A 24,805-nucleotide genomic window follows, 5' to 3' on the forward strand; every position below is an offset into this window, starting at 1 on the left:
GGCCGGCACCGTTACCGGCCAAGGAGAGCTCAGCTCGCCTCCTGCCGGGCGGGGTGGAGGCCCCGACGCCCTCCTCCTCGCGCTCTCTTCACGGCACCGCCGCGTCTGTCTCCTGCTGCTCCCTCTCTGGCCTGCCAGGTTCCTCCCCTCCCCAGGACGTCTTCATCGGCGCGTCCAGCGTCCCCTCCTCCGTCACCCTCTCCCTTGCTGATGTCACTGAGTCTCAGGGCTTTGGATTTTCCATACTATCGACTCTTAAATCCACACAGCCAGCCCCCTATCTCTCACCTGATTTCTTACCAGACAACCCCGTTTAGATTCTAATAAACATCTAACAATCCGCACCTTAGCTTTGGACTTCCCTTGCCCCCCCCCCCCCCCCCCCCCCCCCGAGCAAGGGCCTCTCATGGGCTGACCCATCTCATCTGAGGGCAAATCAACCTTCCCACTTGCTCAGTAGGAAGTAAATTCCTCCTCCAGTCTTCCTGTTCTCTCACCCCCCACAGGCAACCTGGTGCTTGCCACCCATCTTCAAACACATCGGGTCAGGCCTCTTCTCCACCTGCCCCGCCTGTCTCCTGGTCCGTCCCCCCAGCTCTCCTGTCCATCCTCCCACCTGCCCCGCCTGTCTCCTGGTCCGTCCCCCCCAGTCCTCCTGTCCATCCTCCCACCTGCCCCACCTGTCTCCTGGTCCATCCCCCCAGTCCTCCTGTCCATCCTCCCACCTGCCCCGCCTGTCTCCTGGTCCATCCCCCCAGTCCTCCTGTCCATCCTCCCACCTGCCCCGCCTGTCTCCTGGTCCGTCCCCCCAGCTCTCCTGTCCGTCCTCCCACCTGCCCCGCCTGTCTCCTGGTCCGTCCCCCCAGTCCTCCTGTCCGTCCTCCCACCTGCCCCGCCTGTCTCCTGGTCCGTCCCCCCAGCTCTCCTGTCCGTCCTCCCACCTGCCCCGCCTGTCTCCTGGTCCGTCCCCCCAGTCCTCCTGTCCGTCCTCCCACCTGCCCCGCCTGTCTCCTGGTCCGTCCCCCCAGTCCTCCTGTCCGTCCTCCCACCTGCCCCACCTGTCTCCTGGTCCGTCCCCCCAGTCCTCCTGTCCGTCCTCCCACCTGCCCCACCTGTCTCCTGGTCCGTCCCCCCAGTCCTCCTGTCCGTCCTCCCACCTGCCCCACCTGTCTCCTGGTCCGTCCCCCCAGTCCTCCTGTCCGTCCTCCCACCTGCCCCGCCTGTCTCCTGGTCCGTCCCCCCAGTCCTCCTGTCCATCCTCCCACCTGCCCCGCCTGTCTCCTGGTCCGTCCCCCCAGCTCTCCTGTCCGTCCTCCCACCTGCCCCGCCTGTCTCCTGGTCCGTCCCCCCAGTCCTCCTGTCCGTCCTCCCACCTGCCCCGCCTGTCTCCTGGTCCGTCTGGGCCACCATCTCTCCTACGGGCTCACAGTGCTCACCGACATTCCTGCCCCTCTCACCACAGTCTCTTCTCCACACGCAGCCAGGGTGCCCCTTCACAACAGAAGTCCCTCTGGCTTCCCTCTGCCCAAACCTGCAAATATTCTCTCCTTCCATCAGAATTCAAGCCCGTCAATGGACAATGTCCCCGTCGTGTGTTCCATGACCTCTCAGCCTTCGTCTCCACCCGTCCTCCCTGCTTCTCTCTCCTTCAGCCCACTGGCCTCTGTGGCTTGGTGAAGGTGCCGGGCACGGTACTGCCCTGGTGACTCTGGACCGGCTCCTCCCTCTGCTAAGAACATCCGCAAGTCCCTCGTTCCCTTCAAACGACAACTCTCAGTGGCCCTTTCTCCATCGCTGTACTAAGTGTTGTCGCCCCGCCCCCCCAGGGCCCTGCACTTGATTATTCTGAATCACGGGTATATCTCTATAAATGACCCAGTTGGCTTAACCCCCCCAAAAGAAAATTATTCAAATTTAATAATATTTCTAAATATTGAATACATTTATATAATTGACTTATGAGATATAGAAAAGTTTTCAGCTAAAAGATGCAGAATGACATTTCCAGTTTCTAAACAGCAAGTAACAAGTTAGGATTGGGAAGCGAAGCCGCAGGCCCACAGCGCAAGGGGCGAGGAGAGGACGGTAGGAAGCTCATGCATTAGGGTTGCAGCCACGGCCTTTCTCTACAGTGTTGTTTTTTGTTTTTTTTTTAAATGTCACTTAAGCTGGCTAAACAGAAGACATATATTTCTGGCTCTGCAAGAACTGGTTGCGCCTGAAATATGAAAAGCTTCAGAGAAAACAAGCATAATGTGTGCGTGCAGTTACTATTATTTATTGATTCTTATCAAAGAGATTGTTAGCCAGTTGGTGGTGAACAGAATTAGCAGATATTATGATACTATGATCCATTACAGGGTGATAGGGAATTAACTCTCCACTAGGAAATAGCAATGCTTAATTTTCAAATAATTTACCGCCTGCAGTGTTAGTTTCAAGGAGACGGAATTCCTGACGTGCCCCCTTCCAGCTTCTCCTGGCCCCTTCTCTCCCACCTCAAATCTCCAACGCTTCAACGTGCAGCCCTTAAACATAATGGGAGCCTGATAAATATTTGTAGGGAAAAGTGTGACTAAGTAAGTGAAATGAAACCCTACTGCGAAGGGCTTTCTGGAAATCGGATAAAAGCAAGCTGCTCCTGCTCGTGGGCGGACCTGCTGGGCCAGAGGCGGGCATGGCCGAAAGGCCAAGAGAAGCGCTGCCCACCCTGGATCACTTTCTCCCTGTCAGCCCTGAGGTAGTTCCATCGAATTTCCAGGTATTCACGGAGCACAGTTTTAAATCCTGGATCTAGATCATATGATGGGGACCAGTTTTAATATTTTATGAAACAAATTTACTGGGATAAATACCTAATACATTCAATGTCATTAAATCACTGTGCACATAACTGAAGAACAGCAAGACTTATTATAGAAGTATTAAAAATTAAAATGGGAAGTAAAAGGATTTCATGACTCATTTTGAAATACAGTAAACCCTAATATGATAAGCCATTCTAAAACCCCTCAACTGTAGGAATTAACGCCTCTGCTTCCCAACAGACCCAGTTGAAACGTGTGCTCCTCACATCGCTGGTGAGACTAAGTCCAGGAGGTGCAGTGGAGACGAAGCAGGCACAGCGCCGTGACGCGGGGACTCCCCGTTTGTCAGAGAAAAGGTGCCATGTTCATGCTCATGAGACAGCTGCAAATCTCCTTATGGGGTGTTCTTACCTTCTCAATTACCTTTGGATGAATTAGTAAATGTCTATTGTAATTAAACTTCAAATTTTGGGGAGTTGTTCTTTTCTATCCTGATGCCCCTTGATGCTAACTTGACAGTTGATGTATATCCAAGGTGCTTATGAAGGATCCACTATCTGGAGGGCAAATGAAAGCTACCAGACAGTAGACTGTGTGTGTAGGGAACACGGAAAGCCTCCGTCGATGACAGAAAGGTTGCATGGCATCTGGAAAGTCCCTTCTCTCCCCTGGTAGGAGGAAAGCTAAATTGGAATCAGTCCTGATAACTGTTGTAAAAAAGAGCTAAGGTTCAAGAGCAGCTCTAGGCAAAGTCATTTACCTAAGTATGTCCCATACAACATTTGGGACATATAGCATTAAAAATATTGCTTGTTTATCTGAAATTCACACTTATCTGGATGTCCTGTATTTTTACCTGGCAACTCTCTCTGAGACACTAGTCACATCTCTCCAAATTTAATTTTTCAGAATAAGCGGAAGACATTGAGGGGAAGGACTGGAGTCAGAGCCGTGGTTTTCCAAGCAGCTGTTCTGTGACCACCAGCCGAGGTGTCCTTTTCCTGTGTTTATGTGGGACGTGGTTCCATGGTGGAAACCGCCCCTGTGGAAGAGCCGCCCACATTCTCCTATCATCTTCTCTCCAAGACCTTCATGCGCAGAGCAGATCCTCTGCTTTTCATTCGGATCAGAAAGAGGGACCTGAGGACTTGGTCTGACAGACAGGGGTGGCGACCGAACAGTTGTACTGGCCCCTACAGTCTATCTACAGCATTTCCACAGAGTCACAGGGCCTGGAGATACTGACTCATGAAGGGATTCCCATTTTCCTGACGCACAAGGAAACCTCATTGGAGGAAACCATCGACGGCGTTACCAGATGTTAACAGGTGAGATTTTAATAGCTATTTTGTGAAAAGAAAAAAAAAAAAGTCCATTTGAACATGTGGATTTGCACGTCTCTTATGAAATCTGTCGCTGCCGCAGTTTTACAAATGAAGGAACAGAACTCTGAATGGGGCAGGTGAGAATGGACTCGACCTTTCCACATTCGTAATTCAGTACCTGCTTCCAAAGGAGAGGTGGCGGACGTGGAATTCAGAACACAGACGCTGCAGCTACCTGCCGGGGGTGCATCCTGCCCGGGCACTTATTGGATGTATAACTGTGAGCAAGTTGCTTACCCTCCTGTGCCTCAGTTCTGTCTTTTATAAAGAAGGCAGCAATAGTGTCCCCAACACAGAACTCTTGTGAGCATTAAACAAGTCAACATATATATAAACCATTTAGAGTAAGGCCTACACATCACAAGCCCACGTACACGTGAGATACTATTATTGTTACATGAGGTTTCAGCCCTAAATAAAAATAAGCAGAGAGGACTGTGGATTTATTTAACATTCTGTGATTTTGTTATTGTTAAATGCTAAGTATCTTTGTTCTATGTGAGGAGACAATGAAGTGCCTATTTCTTAGGTGGTCTTTGGACTGGACCTCACAAGTTGTGTAACTGATCCTGGGACACAGAGCATAGGATGCACACGTCCCACTGAGCCTGGGAAAGGGCAAGGAGTCAGGACGGGCGATCACATGTTCATGCTGTGAGGTCAACTCCCGATCCGCCTCAAACGCCCGTAAGCATAAAGAACGCCTTACAAGTGAATGGGTGCTCTACCAGCTTCACCTCCTTGGCAGAAGAAGCGATGGTGGCTCCAACGTGCTTGGGCGTATTCCTGAGGCAGTTACTTAGGGAAAACACCGTGGGGTGCTCTTACTCAGCCAGCCAGCCACCTACCGAACTGACGCAGGTCCAGGCAGAGATTGGCCCCCTCCACGAGCGTGCTGTTGCGGCAGATGGTCCACAGGTTGAAGTACATGTACACAGGCAGGGAGGTGAAAGCCGTCACGCCCAGCCAGGCCAGCATGAACAGGTAGGTCAGCATGATGAACTGCGGCCGAGAAGTCAGAGAGAACACGCGTCATTCACCGGAAAAGGAGAACTGCGCGATTCTACAACCTGCAGCATCAGAGGATTTCAGTGCTGCGGTTACGACACCGGTAAGGGCTGCGTGTGGCAAACAGGACACTCTAACGGGTTATGTGACTGAACCTGCCGGGGAGTCGCCACGGTGGCAGTTCTGATGTACACGGAGTAATTTGCCTGAATCTCAATGCCTGTTTCATTCATGACTTTATCTTAAGAACCTCACCACACATTCTCTAAACTTTAGAAAGCATGACCCGAGATAGTTAGAGAGGATTGCGCACAATGAGTCAAAACTGTGACAGGTTTATATTACAATGTAATGCACACCATTTCATGTCATAGATATTTAAGCTACTTAATCATGTTTATATAACATTATAAATATGGTGACTCCCCTGTCATTTTAGTATATAATGATATTAATGTGAATTTCTACTCCTCCTTTAATGATTTTTATAAACTTAAAATCTAAGTCTTTCGTGCATATTAATTTTACTTTTGCTATCGAAACAGAGTAAAATATGATTTTAAGTTTGAAAATAAAAATTTTCCTTTATTTCATAAATATTTTTAATATTTATAAAATATAGTAAAAGGCTATTTGTGTATCCTAGATAAAGCTGAATAAGAGACTTAGCCTCAGGATAGGATAAGTGGATTTTTAGTTCAAACAGGGCTTAGATGTTGAATAAAAAGACAGACAGATGCATGTATTGGTAGATGTATGAAAAGCAGAAGGCACATGCCCTGAGGTTAAATGTAGGCTCAAATCCACACAATGACACAGATTGATGATATTTTTTCATGCAAGTTACATGTCACTGGATTTATAAGCATATTTCCCACATTCAGAAGAGTGGTTCATTATATAAAGTGTCCATGCAGGTAAACATCAACCAGAAGAAGAGAATGACAGCAGACAGCCTCATGGGAGTTGCCACATGAGTTTGTCACATGGTATTAATTAATCAGATTCACATACCAAAGATCTAAATCTAGATTATCCCTGAAAAGTAGCCAAATAAGAAACAACACTTTCAAAAAATGTGCTGACCACTATACAAACGTGTATAATTATACAATTGTATTAATTTAGGTGCATATGGTAGAGCTTATGCACCTAAATTAATATAAATGTATAATTCTTATCTTATATCACTATTAAAAAGATATTAGATGATACACCCCCCCCCCAAATTTAAGGTACAATACACAGATATGTATTTAAAGAGAAAAGACACAAGTATTGCCTATAAATTGCAGATGGATTTTTCTCTTTTGGAATTTCTACATATTGTATTGAAACCTCAAATCCCTTATGGAAAAAAATCATAAATCAATTGACAGTTTTGCTGCCTCTAAAATAAAAACAGTTGTGTTGCATGTGATTTGAGAATTTGAAACTGAATTTTCACATGGAATAATCTTAATTCAGAAAATAATACTAAGAATTAAGATAGTGATCACAGGAGGGATGTTCCTGTTTAAAAAATACTTAAATCCTTGGCAGATGAAGACAAACACCTGTGTGCAGCTGAAGTAAACACATTACACATTGAACGGGGATGATCAGCATACCCAGGCGCTCACGCAGCGGCCGCAGGTGGTGATCTTGAAGTCCCCGTAGAGATCCTTGATGGCACCCGTGGTAAAGAATCCCTCCACCATGAGCAGAATGCCATACACGAAGAAGGCGGCCGCAATGCCATAGATGACGTACTTGAAGATGTCAATCCTGGGGGGGGGGGAAGACAAGGGGATTTATTTCACCAACTCTTCATGTCTGACCTGTAGCAATGGATCCTCCAGGGCTCATGGCTCCTTTGGAATGAAAGCCACAGGACATTTATGTTCATAATGGAGACTGGATGCAGAAACATTTCTGTTCTACATGCCTAATGTTTTTATAGACATTTTTTTCTGCCACTTCCAGTATCTGGTGACAGGTTCGTCATGTCTGTAAGTTTCTTCTTCCCTCCCCACCTTCCTTCCCTGGTTCACACCAAGCTAGTCTTGGATATGCAGTGAATCACATTTCCAAAGGAGTTTGCTCAACTTCATTTGATAAGCAGGGTAATCAGCATATGATTTCTCTAATTATGACAAAACATCAAATATAAAGATGTATGTATATATCACTGAGTTTTAAGAACTTACATTAAAAGAGGAAGAAAGCTTTATGGTTAATGATGCATTTGTTTTTGAGAAAATCACAACCTCATGTTTTTGATATTGTTAAAAGTTGATTTTTTTATGTCATACTTACTGTAAATAATCACTAATATTTTCTGTTGATAATATCACTAATAAAAATATACAGTTTTACAGATAAGTTGTACTTTTGATGAGTAAGCCTCTTAGGTAGAATCACTAACAGATACTACATGGAATTGTACCCGAGACAAGTTATAACATGTGAAGGGTAGTTTTGGTGGGTACAGTATCCTTGGTTGGCAGTTTCTTTCCCTCAGCAATTTCAATATATCATCTCACGCTCTTCTGGCCTGCAAAGTTTTTGCAAAGAAATCCATTGATAGTCTTATACAGTTCCCTTTCTAGGCGAAGAGTTGCTTTTCTCTTGCTTCTTTCAAAATTCTGTTTTTCACACTTGACAATTTGATTGTATGTCTTGATGTGATTATCTTTAAATTTATTCTAAGTAGAGTCCACTGAGGCTCTTGAATCTTGAAGTCCATTTCCTTAAACAGATTTGGGACATTTTCTGTCATTACTTCTTTAAATAAGCTTTCTGCCCCTTTCTCTTTTCTTCTGGACTCCCACAATGGATATATTGGTCAACTTGATAGTGTCCCATAAGTCCCTTTGGCTTTCTTTACTCTTTTTCATTTCTTTTCTTCCTCTGACTAGATAATTTCAAATGACTTGTCTAAGAGTTTGCTGATTCTTTATTCTGCCTTATCAACCTGCTTTTGAACCCCTCTAGTGAATTTTTCAGTTCACTTATTTGGCCCCAAAATTTATGTTTGGTTCTTTCTTATATTTTCTGTCTCTTTGTTGATATTCTCATTTTGTTCATGCATTGTTTTGTTGAGTTCATAAGACACCTTTATTATGGTTATTTTGAATTCTGTCACATAATTCATATAACTCCATTTCTTGAAAATTGGTTTCTAGAGATTAATTTTGTTCCTTTTTGAGGCTGTGTTTCTGTTTCTTTGGGTGTCTTGTAATTTAGTGTTGTGGGTCCTTGCATTTGAAAAGATAGCTACCTCTCCCAGTCTTTAAAGAATTAGCTTTATATAGAAGAAGACCCTCACCAATCAGCCTGGCTAGACATTCTGGGGGTTACTGAAACCTTTTTGGGGGCTGTGATTTTAAAGGGCCTGTAAGTGTAGTTTCTCAATCAGACAGGCTTGCTGGTTTGTTTTTCAGAATCTCATAATCTTGCTCCCTCTGGTGACTGTGACACTGTTAGTTCCAGTTCTATAGCAATAAGTGCTGCCCCAATCTGTCTTGTTCTCAGCAGCCAACTAGCATAAAAAGTATACCAGATACAGAAGAGTCAGGGTCAGATTCAGAGAGAGAGCTGAAGATGCTGCACTTCTGGCTTTGAAGAGGAAGGGGGCCAGGAGCCAGGGAATGCAGGTGGCCTCTGGAAGCTGGAACAAGTAAAAACATGGGTTCTTCCTAGGCCCTCCAGATGGAGTGCCATCCTGCCAATACCTTGATTTCAGCCCATTTCAATAAGCTCAGTAAGACCCATTTCAGACTTCTGACCTCCAGAACTGTAAAAAAATAATAAATTTGTGTTTTTTACCCACTGAATTTGTTGTAATTTGTTACAGAAGCTACAGGGAGCTAATACATTACTATTATAAACACTATGGTAAATCTTTGGGTACAGTGCAGGTTGTTTCCTTGACAGAAGTTCCTAGAAAAATTTAAGGTATATTTTGTGAGAATGGTGCCCAGAAAGTTTGTGACAAATTAAAGATGCACTGATAACAAGTAAGAGGGCTTATTTTCTCTTTATTTTCCAATACCAGATATTATCATTTTATTTTTCTGGTAAGTTGATAGTTAAAAAACAATGGTATTATTTTAATTCATTTTCTTATTTTAGTATTGTGGATGAAGATATATTTACAAGGTAATCATTTTGTATTCTGTAATGGGATATGCTTTTATATCTTGCCAATTTTCTACTAGAATATACATCTTTTGTTGTTGAATTAATTCTGTGTTTATTAGAATTAAGCTCTTGTCATGTAAGTGGAAAACATGTTTCTCAGTTTTTGTATACATTTTAATGTTTTTAATAATACTTTAATGAGTAAAGTTTAATTTATATTATGTCAAATCTAAAAAGCTTTTCCTTTGTGATTTCTTACAGTGCTTATATAATTCTTTCCCAATAATAAGTGAAATTTTAATCTATTTTTTCTCCTAACCTTTACAAGTTTTACAAACCTTGGTCACTATCATTATGATAACCATGACCATCAGCATGCATGAATTCTGGTTTCTCTTTTAATGAATTTATTCATTTAGCAAAAATTACTGGGCTATGCTATGTGCCACTCACTGTGCCATTCACAACAGACCAAACAGTTACAAATCAGAGAATGGTAATTAGTACATCTAGGATGCATAAGGTTAATGAAACAGGGGGAATGGAGAGGTTAAAAAAATTAATACTATATGGTGTTGGCACAGATATACATACAAGTACTTATAAGCACATATAAATTTATGTCCCTACTCACATTTTTACCACTCATGGTTATCACCATCATGATAACCAGTGTCACCATCATGATGATAACCTTGGTCACCATCATGATGATAACCTTGGTCACCATCATGATGATAACCTTGGTCACCATCATGATAACAAATGTCGCCATCATTATGATAAACATGGTCACCATCATGATGATAACCTTGGTCACCATCATTATGATAACCATGGTCATCACCATTATGATAACCTTGGTCACCATCATTATGATAACCAATGTCACCACTATTATGATAACCATGGTCCCCACCATTGTTGCCATCATGTTCATGAAGGGCTAATGCTTATAATGCGTAAACCATGTTACAATCGCTTAAAAATGCCAACTCATTTTATGTTCCTAACAACCTTAGGAAGTAGGCAGCATTAGTGAGTCCCTTTTCCTGATGAGGGACTGAGGCAGATAGGTTAAGTAACCTGTCCAAGGTGAGACAGGTAGAAAGGAAACAAAACCAGGGAGTTTGGCCCCAGAATCAGTGATCTGATGCACAGACTATGTGGTCTCTCTGTCTCAATTCCTCATAGATTATGTACTTGTTCAGTGGTTGTGGGGAGTTTTTTATTTAAACATGTATTTGAGGATGACTAGTCTGCCTGAAATATTGGCCAAGGAGAGGTTCACTGTTTATTTTATCAGAAGTCAGGGATTCAGTGCAGCTTTCTAACTGAAGTTCTAGCTACAAACTAAAATTATTTTTGACTCTCATATCAATACTAATTTGTCTGATCTTCAAACTTCTTATAAGTAGAAGACTTCAGCCATCTGGTTTAATTGTCAACCCCCTGGGTCAGAACAGATGGTCTGCACACTGCGGTTGACTTCCAAGAGCCTACGAAACCTGGGTTTATCTTGCCATGAATGCCTGCTTTCCTTTCATCTTCACTCCCATCCATTAAGCTACTGATAACAGTTTCCCATTTCATTAACTCCCAAGGAATAAGTATGAACTACAAGCAGATGAAGATTTATATACACATTGTGTTAGTTGAGAGCAAAATCAATATATCTGTTTTATAGAGCTTACTGCCTGCTTTTGCTTTAGGCAAACAGAAACTAATTTTAATGTGTGCATTAAATATCAAAGAATTCATTACCTAGAAACCTCAGTTTTTGATGCACTGACCTCAAGTCACCGTCATAGAATTTTGAAAATGAAATATAGTCACTCTGGAAATCAATAGTACCGGTTCCTCAACCCTCACTATAATTTGTCAAAACCCCAGTACAGTTCCTGTCTAATAAATTTTAGGGGTGGTGGTGTATTTGTGAATAAGGCTGTCCCTTGCTCAGTCCTCAGGGAAGTTATTCAAGAAGCCAAGTCGCTGAGCCAAGCTAGTGGTTTGACTTGTTTAATATCTAAATTTCTAGCCAGTTTCCATATTTCATTGTCTTATATGTGAATCTGCTTTGCAGAAGTAAAATACCTACTGTTCTTGCTCACTCAGTCAAGGGACACCTAGGAAGCACAGTGATAACGCTTTGCCAAGGGGCTCGCAGATGAAAAAGTCTGAATCACAAATCAGAAAATTGGCCTCCTTATGGAGCTGAATGAGGTGCAGCTGGGAGCTGTGTCCAGTGCTGGGGGCCTAACCAGCTACACCAAATACCAGAACATGTACTTAGAGTGTGGGAATATTCCCTAATGGGAACCGTGGGTGAAATTACGTACTTAGTGTCACAACCACTTGGGCCAGCCAATGACCATGGACTTGACATACTAAACTGACAGATTAAGGGAGAAAAGCCTCTGGGAAGCCAAGGAAATGAGGAGGAACAGCAGGATTCTTAAATATGTATCAATCGGTCCCAAAATCTTTGTGAAATTCGCTCTTTTCCCTCTCTCTGGAGGTCTCCACGTCTCAAGTAGAATTTGACAAAAGGATTGAAAGGGTGACATCAGCTGAAGAGTAGGAGCCACGCTTCCGATTTCAGATGGCCTTCCCTTGGCAGGCGCTGGCGGTGGTTAGAATTCTCTGTCTAAAATAGAGATTGCATGAGAATGGAGGTTATTTGCAAGCTTGCTCATGAGAAGTGGGTTTTGGATGCTGGACAGATTAGTGAAGTGGGAGAGTCATGCTTCAGTGCGCCCGTCCCTCCTGTCTCCTGCGGACTTGGAGACACTGGCCCTGTTGAGATGCGTGTGTGTGTATAAGACGAGGAGACAGAGGAGAGAGAGAGAAGCTGAGACAGAGGAGTGACTCCTCAGGCTCCAAGGACCACAGGTGGGAGGCTGGAGTCTTGGGCAACTGGTTTTATCTTTTGCGCACAGGCTTCATTTCTTTCTAAGCGTGTGGCGCAGCAGCGCTCGATCTGATTGAATCGAGCACGAGACTCTGGAGAAAAGGAATCAGCTCTCTGTGGATGACTCAGGGTGGCCGACAAGTCTCTCTTCACAATCGCCCTGGTGCATATTCTTCCCGACCCTGCCTGCCCTTGTGCCTGCGATGGGCTTCCACGTGCCTCCGCCTCACATTCCCTACTTCACTGCCTCTGTCTCTTAGCTGTTCCGCTGATATCCCTGCGAGGCAGCCCCCGGGGTAATCTCTACCTTGTCTGAACCCTTATGAAACCTTTGAAGGTGTCAGTTGGCACGAACAGTGCCAGCAGCTAATGGCACGTATCTTCCCTCTGTGTTTTCGTGACCTGCTTGCTGGCAGAGAGCCTGAATTCACTTGGTAGCTTCACAGGGTCTGGTACAGGAATTTCAGGTATTTGAAATATGAAAGGAGAGACCAGTTGAATCCTTGCTTTTATTCCTGTCAAAGTGCCATTCCTTCCATTCCAAACACGCACTATTGATTTCACATTTCACTTCCAATCTAGGAGACCAACTTTTGGTAAAAGTACTAAATTAAGCGTAATCTCTGATTTCTCTCCCGAACTCCCACACATACAACTCCTTCCGCTTCAGCAGAGCTCTGGATATATTCAAGTTTACTGTCTAAATGCCAAATAAATATCTTGACAATTGGTTTCTGATAGATGTATACAACCATCTCATGGCACTTATTAGGCTTGTATTTCTTTAACATGCCTACTCCAAAACTAAAGTTATCAATTTGGATGTAGCCTAAATGTAGAGAATCTGGAGATTTTAAGGACATCTGTGGTAGCTTAAAATAATGCACAGTGAAAATATATTTTGTCCAGTGTAGGCTGAAATAAAACTAAAAAGAAAATGTCAGTTTTATCACATTAAAATATATCCATGCAACCATTTCCTTAAGGTTCTCCAAAACTAACTTGCAACAATCCAAATAATTTTCAACAGTTTAATTATATTTCAAATGATGAAGATCATTTATAAACTATCAAGGATCAATTCATGCTATACGATATAATGGAAATTGATAAACTGTCTACTGTGGACTTAAATAATTCAATTTAATGGATGATGCTAATTTTTCAGAACTAATTTGTAAAAAATAGTTACATTGGTATATATAAAAACTCTCTCATCCTCTTAATAACTCTGTGTGTGTGTGTGTGTGTGTGTGTGTGTGTGTGTGTGTGTGTGTGGTGGTAGTTGGCGGTGGTGGTGGTGAGGTTAGAGGGTGGTTCCCAGTTGGACACACTTACTTTGTTGTATTTCTTATTTTATGGCCAACTGGTCTAAATTTTTAAGTACCAGTATATATATATATATATATTTTAAATATATCTTTATTGATTTCAGAGAGAGGAAAGGAGAGGGAGAGAGAGAGATAGAAACATCAATGACGAGAGAGTCATTGATTGAGCCCACAACCCGGGTGTGTGCCCTGATCGGGAATCGAACCCTGATCGCCTGGATCCCAGGTCGATGCTCAACCGCTGAGCCACGCCCGGCCGAGCAGTACCAGTATATTTTAGATAAACATAAATATTTCGACTTTCCTTTTCCTAAAAAACTTGTCTATCACTCTGTCCAAGGGCACATGCCCTCCACACTCAAGTAGGGAATTCCTGCTCTGTGACTTGATAGAGTTGCGCATCTCCTTTTCTCTTTTCATTTTCATGGAAATCAGCAACTTTAATGAATAAAATAACACATACAACTTATAAGCAATACTTTATTCAAGACAATCTATGTGCCTGTAGCTAATGGATTATTTTTAAAATTAGCAATATGTTATATTTTCTGCAATTGGGGTTGGAGAAAAGTTGTCTTCTACTTAGAAGGTTGTCTCGGTTGCCCAAGTGCTTTCTTAGATTAGGGCCTGAGGTTATAATTACACCAGGCCAGTAGGAACTGCCCTGGTAAATAAGAAATGTGGTTAATTCCTCTTTGATGGAGCTATGAGCCAAAGCAAAGTTGCCCTACCAGTCATAAAACCACTAAGACTTGTAACTCTACAAGCATCTTATTACAGAAAAAGTATACAAATTAAGAAGGTTTTCATTCATTTAGAATGACAAAATAAAGCAGCGTGAAAAACATTATAATCACACAGTCTCAAGAATGAAACAAAAGCAAGAAACTGTGGGAGCAAGAAATCGTGAGTAAATGATCTGAATTGGGAATTTATTGGAGATTAATTCTTCTGTAATTCAATCCTAAACTTTTGCTACTTATAATGTCAGGCAATAAGGGACTGAAGCTTGAACAGCAAACTCTTTTCTACTTCCAGACTATGTTTACATTATTTTTTCAGAATACACTAAATCGCCATAATTTAGTGATCCCAGGAGTTTACATGTTATGGATGAAATGTACATTTTAAGCATGACTGTTGCTTGTAGAAAGGAGCTCACTATTTCTTACAACTTATCCTTTTGCAGAAGACAGTCAGTAAGAACCTTTCACCATGTTTACTTACGTAGTCACATCATTGCTGCGAGACAGGGAAAGAAAGATGATGGAGCATACATGGTTGAGTGCCCAGAGGGTTTGGGTGATTTTCCTAGAATCAGCAGTGGAGTCTACATTTGTACCAGGCTCTGTCCCCTGTCTTCTCTTCTATTCTATTAGAAAAGCCTCTGCTCAAATGACAAGAGCAACAGAAATGCGAGCATTCTGCTTAATGGTGATTGAACTTTGGACAAAATACTATAGTCAAAGGAATACACACATTAAGTCCAGATTAAGTTGGCCTCTGATCTTCCTCGATGTGTCCTGTGCTCATGGTCAAAGTCAATGTCCTTCTCACTCATGTTCACAACCGAAGAGAATTTTGTTCTCCTATAAAACATTGCCTCACTTAACTCTAGGCCCCTGTTCACTCGACATACAGCAAGGTGCACACAGACCCTGGAAACAAGAAGCCACACAGAATGACTCACATGGTAAAGACGTCCAGTGTATCCCCGGCAGTCCTCGCCATCTCGAAGTAGGTCTGCAAAATGTTGACAGTCCCAGAGAGCGCCTCATGACCGCAGCCACAGAACAGGGCTACGCCTGCGTACAGCAGGATGGTGGCGATCAGAGAGGCGTAGGGGATGCCTCCCAGGCATTTAATACAGCACTCAAAACACCCTGCACAGGGAAACAGGAAAAAGGTAGAAATTAGTATTTTTTTATCTAATTCATTTTCCCCCCCAAAGTTCAGCATTATGGGAAAGTATATTTGCATTTGTAGATGACATCTGGTCAACCTTGTCAATCAAGCCTAGGCTGTCCTGAAGGGTATAAATGTCAAGTTCCTTAATTATAGACCCTTTCTCCAGACAAGAGAATGCTGGCTTCTGCTGATGGTTTCATTGTCTACCCCAAACCAACAGAAGCCCTTCCTGTCCACCCAGACTTCCTCTAACAATTAATCTTCGCAGACATGCACGCATATCATTCCATCATGACTTCACTGCTCTCAAGTCTCACATGCTGAAGTTTTTATTTCAGTGAAATTTATTATTTTGAACTCCCTGTAGCTGTATCTTTTAAACAGTGAGTCAAAATCTGTTAGTTGGGAACCCAATCGAGTGAAATTCAACCATCAGTTTTTAAAAGCGAAAGAGAACAGACTAGACAATGTCTGAGTGCATTGTATGTGGTAAGGCAAATTATTTCGGAATCTTTTCAGTTCAGATATTTATGGATGCTATTTTTCTAGTGACTCATAATGCAAAATCTGTTTCTTGCTGCGCTGCATGATAAACAAAATGAGAAAGCCACTGGCACAGTGGGAAAGAGAGAGCATGGCAGGTTAGAGTCCTAATGCGCCACCGCGTGTGTTTTGGCAAGTTTATTCTTTTGATTTCATTATTTACAAAAAGGTGACAGTAAGATGTTCCCTCAAATGATTCTTGTGAGCATTAAATGAGTTAATACATAAAACAATGCACAACAGAGGAACTACTCAGCAAATGCCTACCATTCTAAGATGTAACTTTAACATTATTAACTATTATTGCATTGTCATATGGCTTTCAAAATTTCTTTGACCAGAGTAATCACTTTTGAAGTTTTTTCACTTTAGCTTCAATTTAAAAAAAAAAAAAATATCCCTATTGATTTCAGAGAGGAAAAGAGAGGGAGAGAGAGAGAGAGAAACATCAATGATGAGAGAGTCATTGATCGGCTGCAGCCCACAACCCAGGCATGTGCCCTGACTGGGAATCGAACCCCGATCGCCTGGATCCTAGGTTGACGCTCAACCACTGAGCTATGCCCGGCCGGGCTAGCTTCAATTTTCAAAAGATAGCTTTAAACATGTAGTCTGAGAAATCAGAAAACCATTGTTGTTAATATTCAAATTAAGCATCAGAATTTTCTAGGTGACTGCTAGACATCTTCTTCTAAAAGAGCGACTAGAAATGCCTAAGTCTCTGCGTTTTGTGATAAGAAATACTGATGAGCTACTTTGTGCCAGCCACTGGTGAGAAGGGACATTACGGTAAAAGGGGGACAGGCTAACAGGAGGATGATGTCTCTCACTCCTTCCCCAGAAACAACATCGGATTCCAAAGATTCCTTCCTACTTCTCTCCTTTCGGGACTTGTCAATCAAGTCTCTTTCTGTAATGCTGAAGCCCCTCAAAAACTCTCCACATAACTGACTTTTCCTTTCTTCAGAAACAGATAAAGGGGATTGGAAAATGCACTGTTATTTATTGTATGTAAGTCATAGGGAGATCTGTGTGCAGTTTATCTGGATGCATCTATGTTTGTAGCAACATATGACACCTGCAATGATTGCAAAGCTCCCATGAGGGGTAACTTCCTACTCAGAGGGTGGGCTAGTCTGCTACTTCAATACTGGTCATTAAGAGAATTACAGCTCAGCGCATCTACCCCAGAGGAGGTAAAACAAGGAAGGGGGAGCACCTCCCTGCCTCCATAGCTCTTGCTTGTACAGGCAAAATCGTTTCCTGAACACTCCTCCCCCGACACACACACACACACACACACACACACACACACACACACACACACTATGTGAGGGACTAGGAAAGGTTAGAACAGCTTGATACTTCGTATGATGGGAGGAAATATCTCCGGCAGATGGACGAGACCAGTGTGTGTAGTATCTGAATGCCATTGAACACAGTTGTGGGTGGAGATGAACAGGGGAGCAGAAAAATCTTTGGACTATTCTCAGTCTCTCCATGTTGTAAAACTGACATCTTACTGATCATGGAAAAATTAAAAGAAAAGAAATAAAATTAGTACCGACTCAAGGAAGAGTTATTCCTAATTTTGGCAAGGGCCCCAAACAGCCCCGTGGTCTCGAACCCCACTCCTTTGTGATTCTTCTCCCCTGTTATTCTTGAGCATCTGCTGTCGGTTTATGAGCTGCCTGCTGCAGGCACCGAGATTCCTACTGCAGGACCAGAACGGCATGTCCAGCAAAACCCTTCAGAATGAAGAAAAGAGTCCAAACTGCAAATTCACAGATAGGAATTACCTTCGCTGGGTCCTAGACCTAAAGCACATAACAGAGTGAAGATAAAGCCAGAAGGAGTTGGGCTCAGGAGCAAATGAAGTGGTAACTCTCAGGTGAACACCAAAACGGCACTGAGGACGTCTGATTCATTCCATTTCTAATTCAGTCAGTTTCTACTCATTTCTCATTTCCTCGATTATGGTTTAGATGGACCCATACCTGCCTCCATGCAAGTTAAGCCTAGTTACCTAGACTATATATTCCCTGGGTATCGGGTGCTATTAGCGTCATAGCCACTAATTATAGCCTTAATTGAGTGGTGACTTCTAAATTTAGAAAAACATGAGATAAGTTGCAACACCGAGTAAACCCAAATTGGCAACCCTGAGTTAATAGGCATTTCTGAATGAGTTTAAGATCTCCAAATTAAATGGACATACTTCTTTTACTCTCTATTTAAATACTGCCGTTTAAATTGCTCAGAATTATATTACCCCTATTGACTAATGCACATGCCTCTAGACAGCCATTCCTTCTAGGCCAGGCTAGAATCTTTCCATTCAAGTCCTGATCCTCTGCAAAACTTTGAAAGTAAGGAGCTTTGAGCATCTCATCTTGCACGTTTCGCCCTTGTGCTGGGCTGCATCCTAACTACCCTGCTCTTCTGCAGGGCTGAGTCGCCTGTTGGGTTGAAACAGCCTCTCAGAGCTCCATCTGGGAGCAGCGCCTCCCTTCAGCACTCTCCCCAGCGCCAGGATCCCACGTGGCTGCTGGCGGGGAGGCAGCTCCTTCCCACCCACAGCGGGAAATAGCCTGGGCCAGCGCGTCGCCACGGCAACCATGCTCCTGGCCCAGGACGTGCTTCAAGGCTGCAGATTCTGCTGCCACCCATCCCCACATTTTTACTTGCACCTCGGATGGGAAACAAATCTATTAAATTGACACCACTGCAAGCATAGCAAGTGGAGTGTGGGCACTGGAGAAAACATCTTTTTTCAGGAATTATAAAGACAAGAAAGAGTACTTTGCACCAGAATCATTTTGAGGACCAGATATAATGAGAATCTGGCCCACTCATTCTCAAATAGATGGTTCAAATATCGAACACAGAATTCAGATGGGAGGAGACGCTACCTGTAATACACCAGGAAGCATATCTCAGCTCCAGCTCCCGGCTGCATTTTCTCAAATGAATTAACACTGAATTAAAGGGATTAGGAGACTTGCAACACAGTCTGAAACATCAGCATTGGCCCAATGTTTTGTAGGTTATAGGTTGACTTATCCTAACACAAAAACGTCAAAGGAAATAAAAACTCTTGAGATAGTTGATTTTTAAAAAAGATGAGCTATATGGTTAATTTACTTCCATTTAAACATTGTGAAGTAAACACAAGCCTTTGCCTTGGTTCACTCCACAGAGGGCTCCAAAATAAATAACAGGAAAGGAATCTAAACCAACAATACGGCACGGGAGACCGACAGCTGAGAAGATGGACCATGGAAAGGAGGCTGACAAAGGAGCTTGACAAGAGGCTGACCATTTACTCATTGACAGACTTTCCAAGCGCGTTTCGCCAATGAGCTGATTCTTCTCTACTGACCAACAATAGCGCCCTGTCATTGCCAAGCATCGGAGAGGCTGGGTCTGCATTTCTGCTCCACCGGCCTGCGGGCCTCCCCCTGGGCCACACTGCACTGCCTTACAGTGGCTCTTGGTTTGTCGTGGAGGACACTCCCCAGCGTGTTCATCTTCCATGTGTGTGTCACGCTATCCGTGGCCCCTTTACATCACCATATACATTTTAGAAACAGTTTGTCAGGTTCTACCATTTCACTCATTGGGATTCTGACTGGTATTTTTATAGTGCTTTTGCATCTAGAAGTTTTGAAAAATTCTCTTTGGGATCCTCTGAAATATCTTCATTTTGCGAATTATTTTGAGAGTGTTATGTTGATAATCATACCATCTGTGAACATTTTGAGCTTTATCTATTTTCACTGTTTGTACCTTCTTATTTACCTTTCTTTTGACTTCATTGGGTAAAATGCAGTGAGGAGAGTAGTAGTAATGATAAAAGGCACCTTTTCCTGTTCCTGATATTAAACACACACACAAAAGACCACTTTCCATGTTTTACCATTAAGTGTAATGTCTGCTGTTGGTATATTGGTTAAAGAAGGTAAGGTCTCTTTAACTTTGAATTCCCATAAAATGCTTTCCCCCTCCCAACTGCTGAAATAATTTTATGTTTTTCATTTTTCTCTGCCATGTTAATGATGCTTTCCTAAATTAAACTAATCTTGAATTCTTGAGAAAAATCCAACTGAGTCATACTGTATTTTTTAGTGCACCCTATAGGCTGAATTTGTCATGCTAAAATTCTGTTCAATACTTTTGCATTTATCAATTCATCCCACAAATAGTTACTGAGCCCTCACCGCGTGCCAGGAACTAAAATAAACCCCTCTACTTTCATCCTAGTGGTGGGAGACAGATAGTAAACAAGATGCAGAAGCAATATATGTGAGATACGAGAAGTGCAGAGAAGAAAACCAGAACAGGGGAGAGGGGGAGGGAGTATTGGACTAATGGCTTCAGTGTCCTTGTTTTTCAGGGAAGGAATAACTAAGATGATATTTTCAAAAAGGCATGAAGGAGGTAAAGGAGCCACACAAGAGATTATCTAAGATGCCGTCTGGGAGAAGAGGGTTTCACAGGAAAAGTCAACGCCAATGTCCTAAGCCCAGCGTGTGCTCAGTGTTTGAGGAACATTTAAGAAGCCAGTGGTGGTAAAGTACAAGGTGTCCCCCCAAAATGTATATACACTATAAAGTTAGTGCTTATTAAAATACATTTCATTTTCAAAATGTAATATAATCTGCAGCTGTTAGTTGTTAAAGTGTGTATATATTTTGGGGGGACACCCTACAGGTTGAAACAAACTACCATAGACTGAGGTTATAAACAGAACGGGTGTGACAGGGACATCTATGTTAATGAATGTGACCGACAGCTAATTCTTGTTTTCTTGTTTTAGATCAAGTTTATACTAGTCATGTAAAGCAGGTCTCTTTTCCTATGACCTGGGGTTGTCTGCATAAGGTTTAGCTGCACAGCAAATACTTGGTGGAACCAGCCAGTAAAATATTTCAGGTCACTTGTGTCCTTCATGGAAAGAATTTTAACTACTGATCTAATTTGTTAATGGTTATGGAACTAATCAAAGTTTCTCTTTCTCCTTAAGTCTGTTTGCTAAGTTCAATATTTACAGGCATTTAATTGAAGACATTGTTGCCTACATTTTTAAAGCATTCTAGAATATAGCTCAAATAATGCCCCAATATTATAACATTTTATTTAAATCTATTCCTGGCCTAAACAAAGCACAGAGTTAAGGTAAACATTGGAATGACTAGGGACAAAGTAGCATTAGCAAGTTAACAACCTCAAATGACAGCTTTCAATGTTCGATATTTTAGTCACTGCTGTAATACTGTGCTTAAGTTATTTCCTGATTTTAAAAATTCTTGAAAAAGGAAATGAATATGCAGAATTTCTTTTCTTTTTTTTTTTATGTCTTTATTGATTTCAGAGAGAGGAAAGGAGAGGGAGAGAAAGTGACAGAAACACCCATGATGAGAGGGTCACTGATCGGCTGCAGCCCGCAACCCGGGCCTGTGCCCTGACCGGGAATCGAACCCGGATCGCCTGGATCCTAGGTCGATGCTCAACCGCTGAGCCACGCCCGGCCGGCTGATTTTGTGGCTGAGTACCAAAATCATCAGGGATTTTTGTCAAAAATAGAGATTCCAGATCCCCTCCATTGGAAACGTCTGCTTCTGCGGAGAGCTTGGTTGACCCTGACGCGCAGAGGCAGGAGCCATGGAAGCCAGGCAGTGTTGCGCGCAATCAGTGCCAACGTGCTTGGAAACGAGCGGGTAAACTAGAAACACGTGTAATACGGGGATCTACTCTAAGAGTTTTGAACAAGTTATTGAACAAAATATGCAGCTTATAACTAAATGGCAGCAGTGAGAATTTTTGGAACAGCTCCAATGCATCAGGAACAGGCCAAGACTTGGAATGTATTGATCCGTGTGATCTCCAACCCCACGAGGGAGGGTTAATTGCATACAGGTGATTTCTCAAATGATTACTGAGCGTTGATACTGAAAAGTAGGTGAATTTTCCAGAAAAATAGTGATGCTTGTCTTTTTAAAATATTTTTACTATGAAAAATTTTATAATGGTAATATTTACAATTAAGATGGTTTTAAAAAAATATATCACTAATTATGGAACATCCTGTACTGGTCAACATGACTTAGCAAGAACGTTTGGATTAATTAAACTGATTTCCTTGAGGCTGGAAAGTTAATTGCTTCAACAGTGATGGGAACCATACTCTCTGACTGTGATGAACAAGCCCAGAGGGGGAGGGCAGCCGGGACGACAGGGTTCTAGTGAGCGAGCAGAACCCTTGGAAGGAGGGAAGGGGAGCAGTGGGCTGCGGAGTCCAGACCCCTGCGAGGGTTGTGCAGATGGTGCCAGACGTCCAGGTAAACTCTTCATCTTCTCCTGTAATAAATGAGCCAGTTTACATAGATCCTGGCTGGGCCTGTTTCCTCACGACTCTCAGATTTGTTCAAGATGCGGTTGGTTGGGTGGGTGGGTGGGTTACCCACTCCTGCCTAGCGGGCCACCCCCAGAATACGTTAGTTTGAGACGACAGCGTATTATGGTTTCTCACCCTTCATGGCTTTGCTGGACTCAGAGGGACAGTTTTCACTTGGGCTCATTGCAGCAGCTGCAGCTGGGGTGGGAGGCAGTGAGCGGACGGGGCGGGGGGCCCCAGCGAGTGACCCCCTCGGGGCGTCTCACTTCGGGGGCCCCCCCCAGGGGCCACTCAGGCAGCCTCACTGCGCTGAGGCACAGCGGCTTCTGTCCGAGCAGGGCCTCGAGGAGGAGAAAGCAAGTTTCCGACGGTCTGCAAGGCTGAGCCCAGGAAGGGCAGAGCACCGTCTCATCACAGTCTCTGTCAAAGTGCTCACAGGCCGCGCGGATCTGGGGGGACTGGGAAATCGACTCGGACCGTGACTGGGAGGGGTGGTAAAGAGTTTGCAGCCGTCTTTAATGCACCACAGAATCGTCCAGTTTAAAGCTGGCCTCTCTACCCACCCCAGGATGGCTTTGTTTTCCTCCACGGCGCTCGCCAGGTCTGACATGATTTATCTTACATGTTGATTTGTTTATTGACTCTCCTCACTAAAATGCAGAAACTATGAGGACAAACATTTCTGGGTTTTGCTCATTCCCTACTTTGGGAGCGAGACGTAGAAACCTGGAAAATGGATATTACTTACTACATTGGTTTTCCCTTTTTTGTCCCATACTTTTTCCCCAGAAAAATCAGCTTATATTTCTTCCTGGGTGACTGAAACCGCGTTTGTACCGGTTTGCTATGGAGATCACCCAAAAGCCTTCGTGCAGTGTCTGATCTTAACCTTTCAGGAGCAAACACTGGGGTTAGAACACCCATCACGCAATACCTTCCGTCCAAGTCCTTGGCAATGCTTGGACTTGGGCTCAATGTATTTGCCTCTAAAATTCTGCTTTGATAATTACACCATGCTGAGGGGTAGCAATAGGATTCTCCACCAAACAAAAGAAAAACACATTCTTCTCCACCAAAAACAGCAAGAAAGAGTCCACAGGGGATCCTGAGCACTTCAGGGCTACTGAGCTCCAAACAGAAAAAGCCGACGACACTGACAACAGGAGTAAAAACCTATGGCCTCTTAAGCAAAGGAATGTAAGAAAAGAGGACAATATTTTTTCTTAAATTTATTTATCTCAAGTTATTTACTGGTGTTCCATACATTTTTTTATGATTTTGAAAATCATTTGTTAAGTATTTCTCCAATAATGGGGTATCCAGGATACGTAAGCTTTGTTGTTTGCTTATGCCAGATATTCTGTGGATTTAAAAAAAAAATTAGTGCTTATATCCAATGTAAGCTTATTCTTATTAAATGGATATATGAGGCTTTTAAGGGGAAGATCTGAATTCTTTATGAATGCTTTGCACATAATTTAACTCGTGAACAAACAGTATCTTGATCTATAATTTATTATAGTGTTACTTTAAAGTAATAAAAATATAAATACATTTTTAAAGCTAATCTTGAAAAAATACATTATTAAAATTAAATTGGTCAAAAAATAAAAAAATATATATTGGTCAATGTTTAAAACATATGATAATAAAAAATATGTTGATCATAGTGCTCATCAAAACTCCAGTGGAAAAAGGCAAAGATGGGACCATCTGTGAGCACTTTCTAAATACATGACCAAATGCATATAATTTAAATAGGATTGAAGTATATTTAAAACGTAATCTAGGAATTTGAAGAAATTCTTGAAAATAAAAATATTTTAAAAGCCAGTGGCTAAAATAACTACAAAACAATTCCTAATTACAAAACTAAATTTGTGAAGGAAAAATTCGAAAATAAAAAGTACAAATTTTCTTAAATGATAGCATGAATTACTCATAGAAAATTTCTTACTTTAATTTAGTTCACAAAAATTCATGTTGACATTCGTAGATACAACAATACCCTTACACATAATGACACGTTTCTAACACAGTCTGATGTTCTGGAATTTACACACTTATTCTAAATTTAAGAATCTTTTTTTTCCCCCCGGAAAGGTGGATACTAAACATTTCTATTGCATAGTTACTACAATGTACAAAAGTTTGGCATGAGGCAAAATTTAAAGCCACAGCCTGAAACATTAACATAAGACTATTTTAAAGTATGTTTCTTATAGCCAAATGTTATTTCAAAATACCTACAGAATAGAGAACAAACTGTCTCCTGATAATTACATTAGGCTGTTTTACCATGAACATGAGCAGGAGTTTCAAAATGGGTCTCTAACAGGTAATTTTTTTACAATGATTCACAAACGAATTGCTCTCTGGAGTACCGGCAG

At 42.4% G+C, this 24,805-nt stretch overlaps 1 protein-coding gene across 2 annotated transcripts in view; it reads right to left on the reverse strand.

The window, feature by feature from the left end:
- GPM6A (glycoprotein M6A) overlaps positions 1–24,805 on the reverse strand; it is a 161,139-nt gene that overhangs the window by 8,165 nt on the left and 128,169 nt on the right. For both annotated transcript variants that reach the window (XM_087813557.1, XM_016219171.2), the window contains exons 2-4: positions 15,258–15,450; positions 6,811–6,967; positions 5,041–5,194 (exon numbers count right to left, since the gene is read on the reverse strand). In XM_087813557.1, the coding sequence (XP_087669683.1) occupies positions 5,041–5,194; positions 6,811–6,967; positions 15,258–15,450 (504 nt within the window). The remainder of the gene's footprint in view (positions 1–5,040; positions 5,195–6,810; positions 6,968–15,257; positions 15,451–24,805) is intronic.

Source organism: Miniopterus natalensis, chromosome 2 (assembly GCF_054644295.1).
Source record: "Miniopterus natalensis isolate mMinNat1 chromosome 2, mMinNat1.hap1, whole genome shotgun sequence".
In the NCBI taxonomy this organism is placed as follows: domain Eukaryota; kingdom Metazoa; phylum Chordata; class Mammalia; order Chiroptera; family Miniopteridae; genus Miniopterus; species Miniopterus natalensis.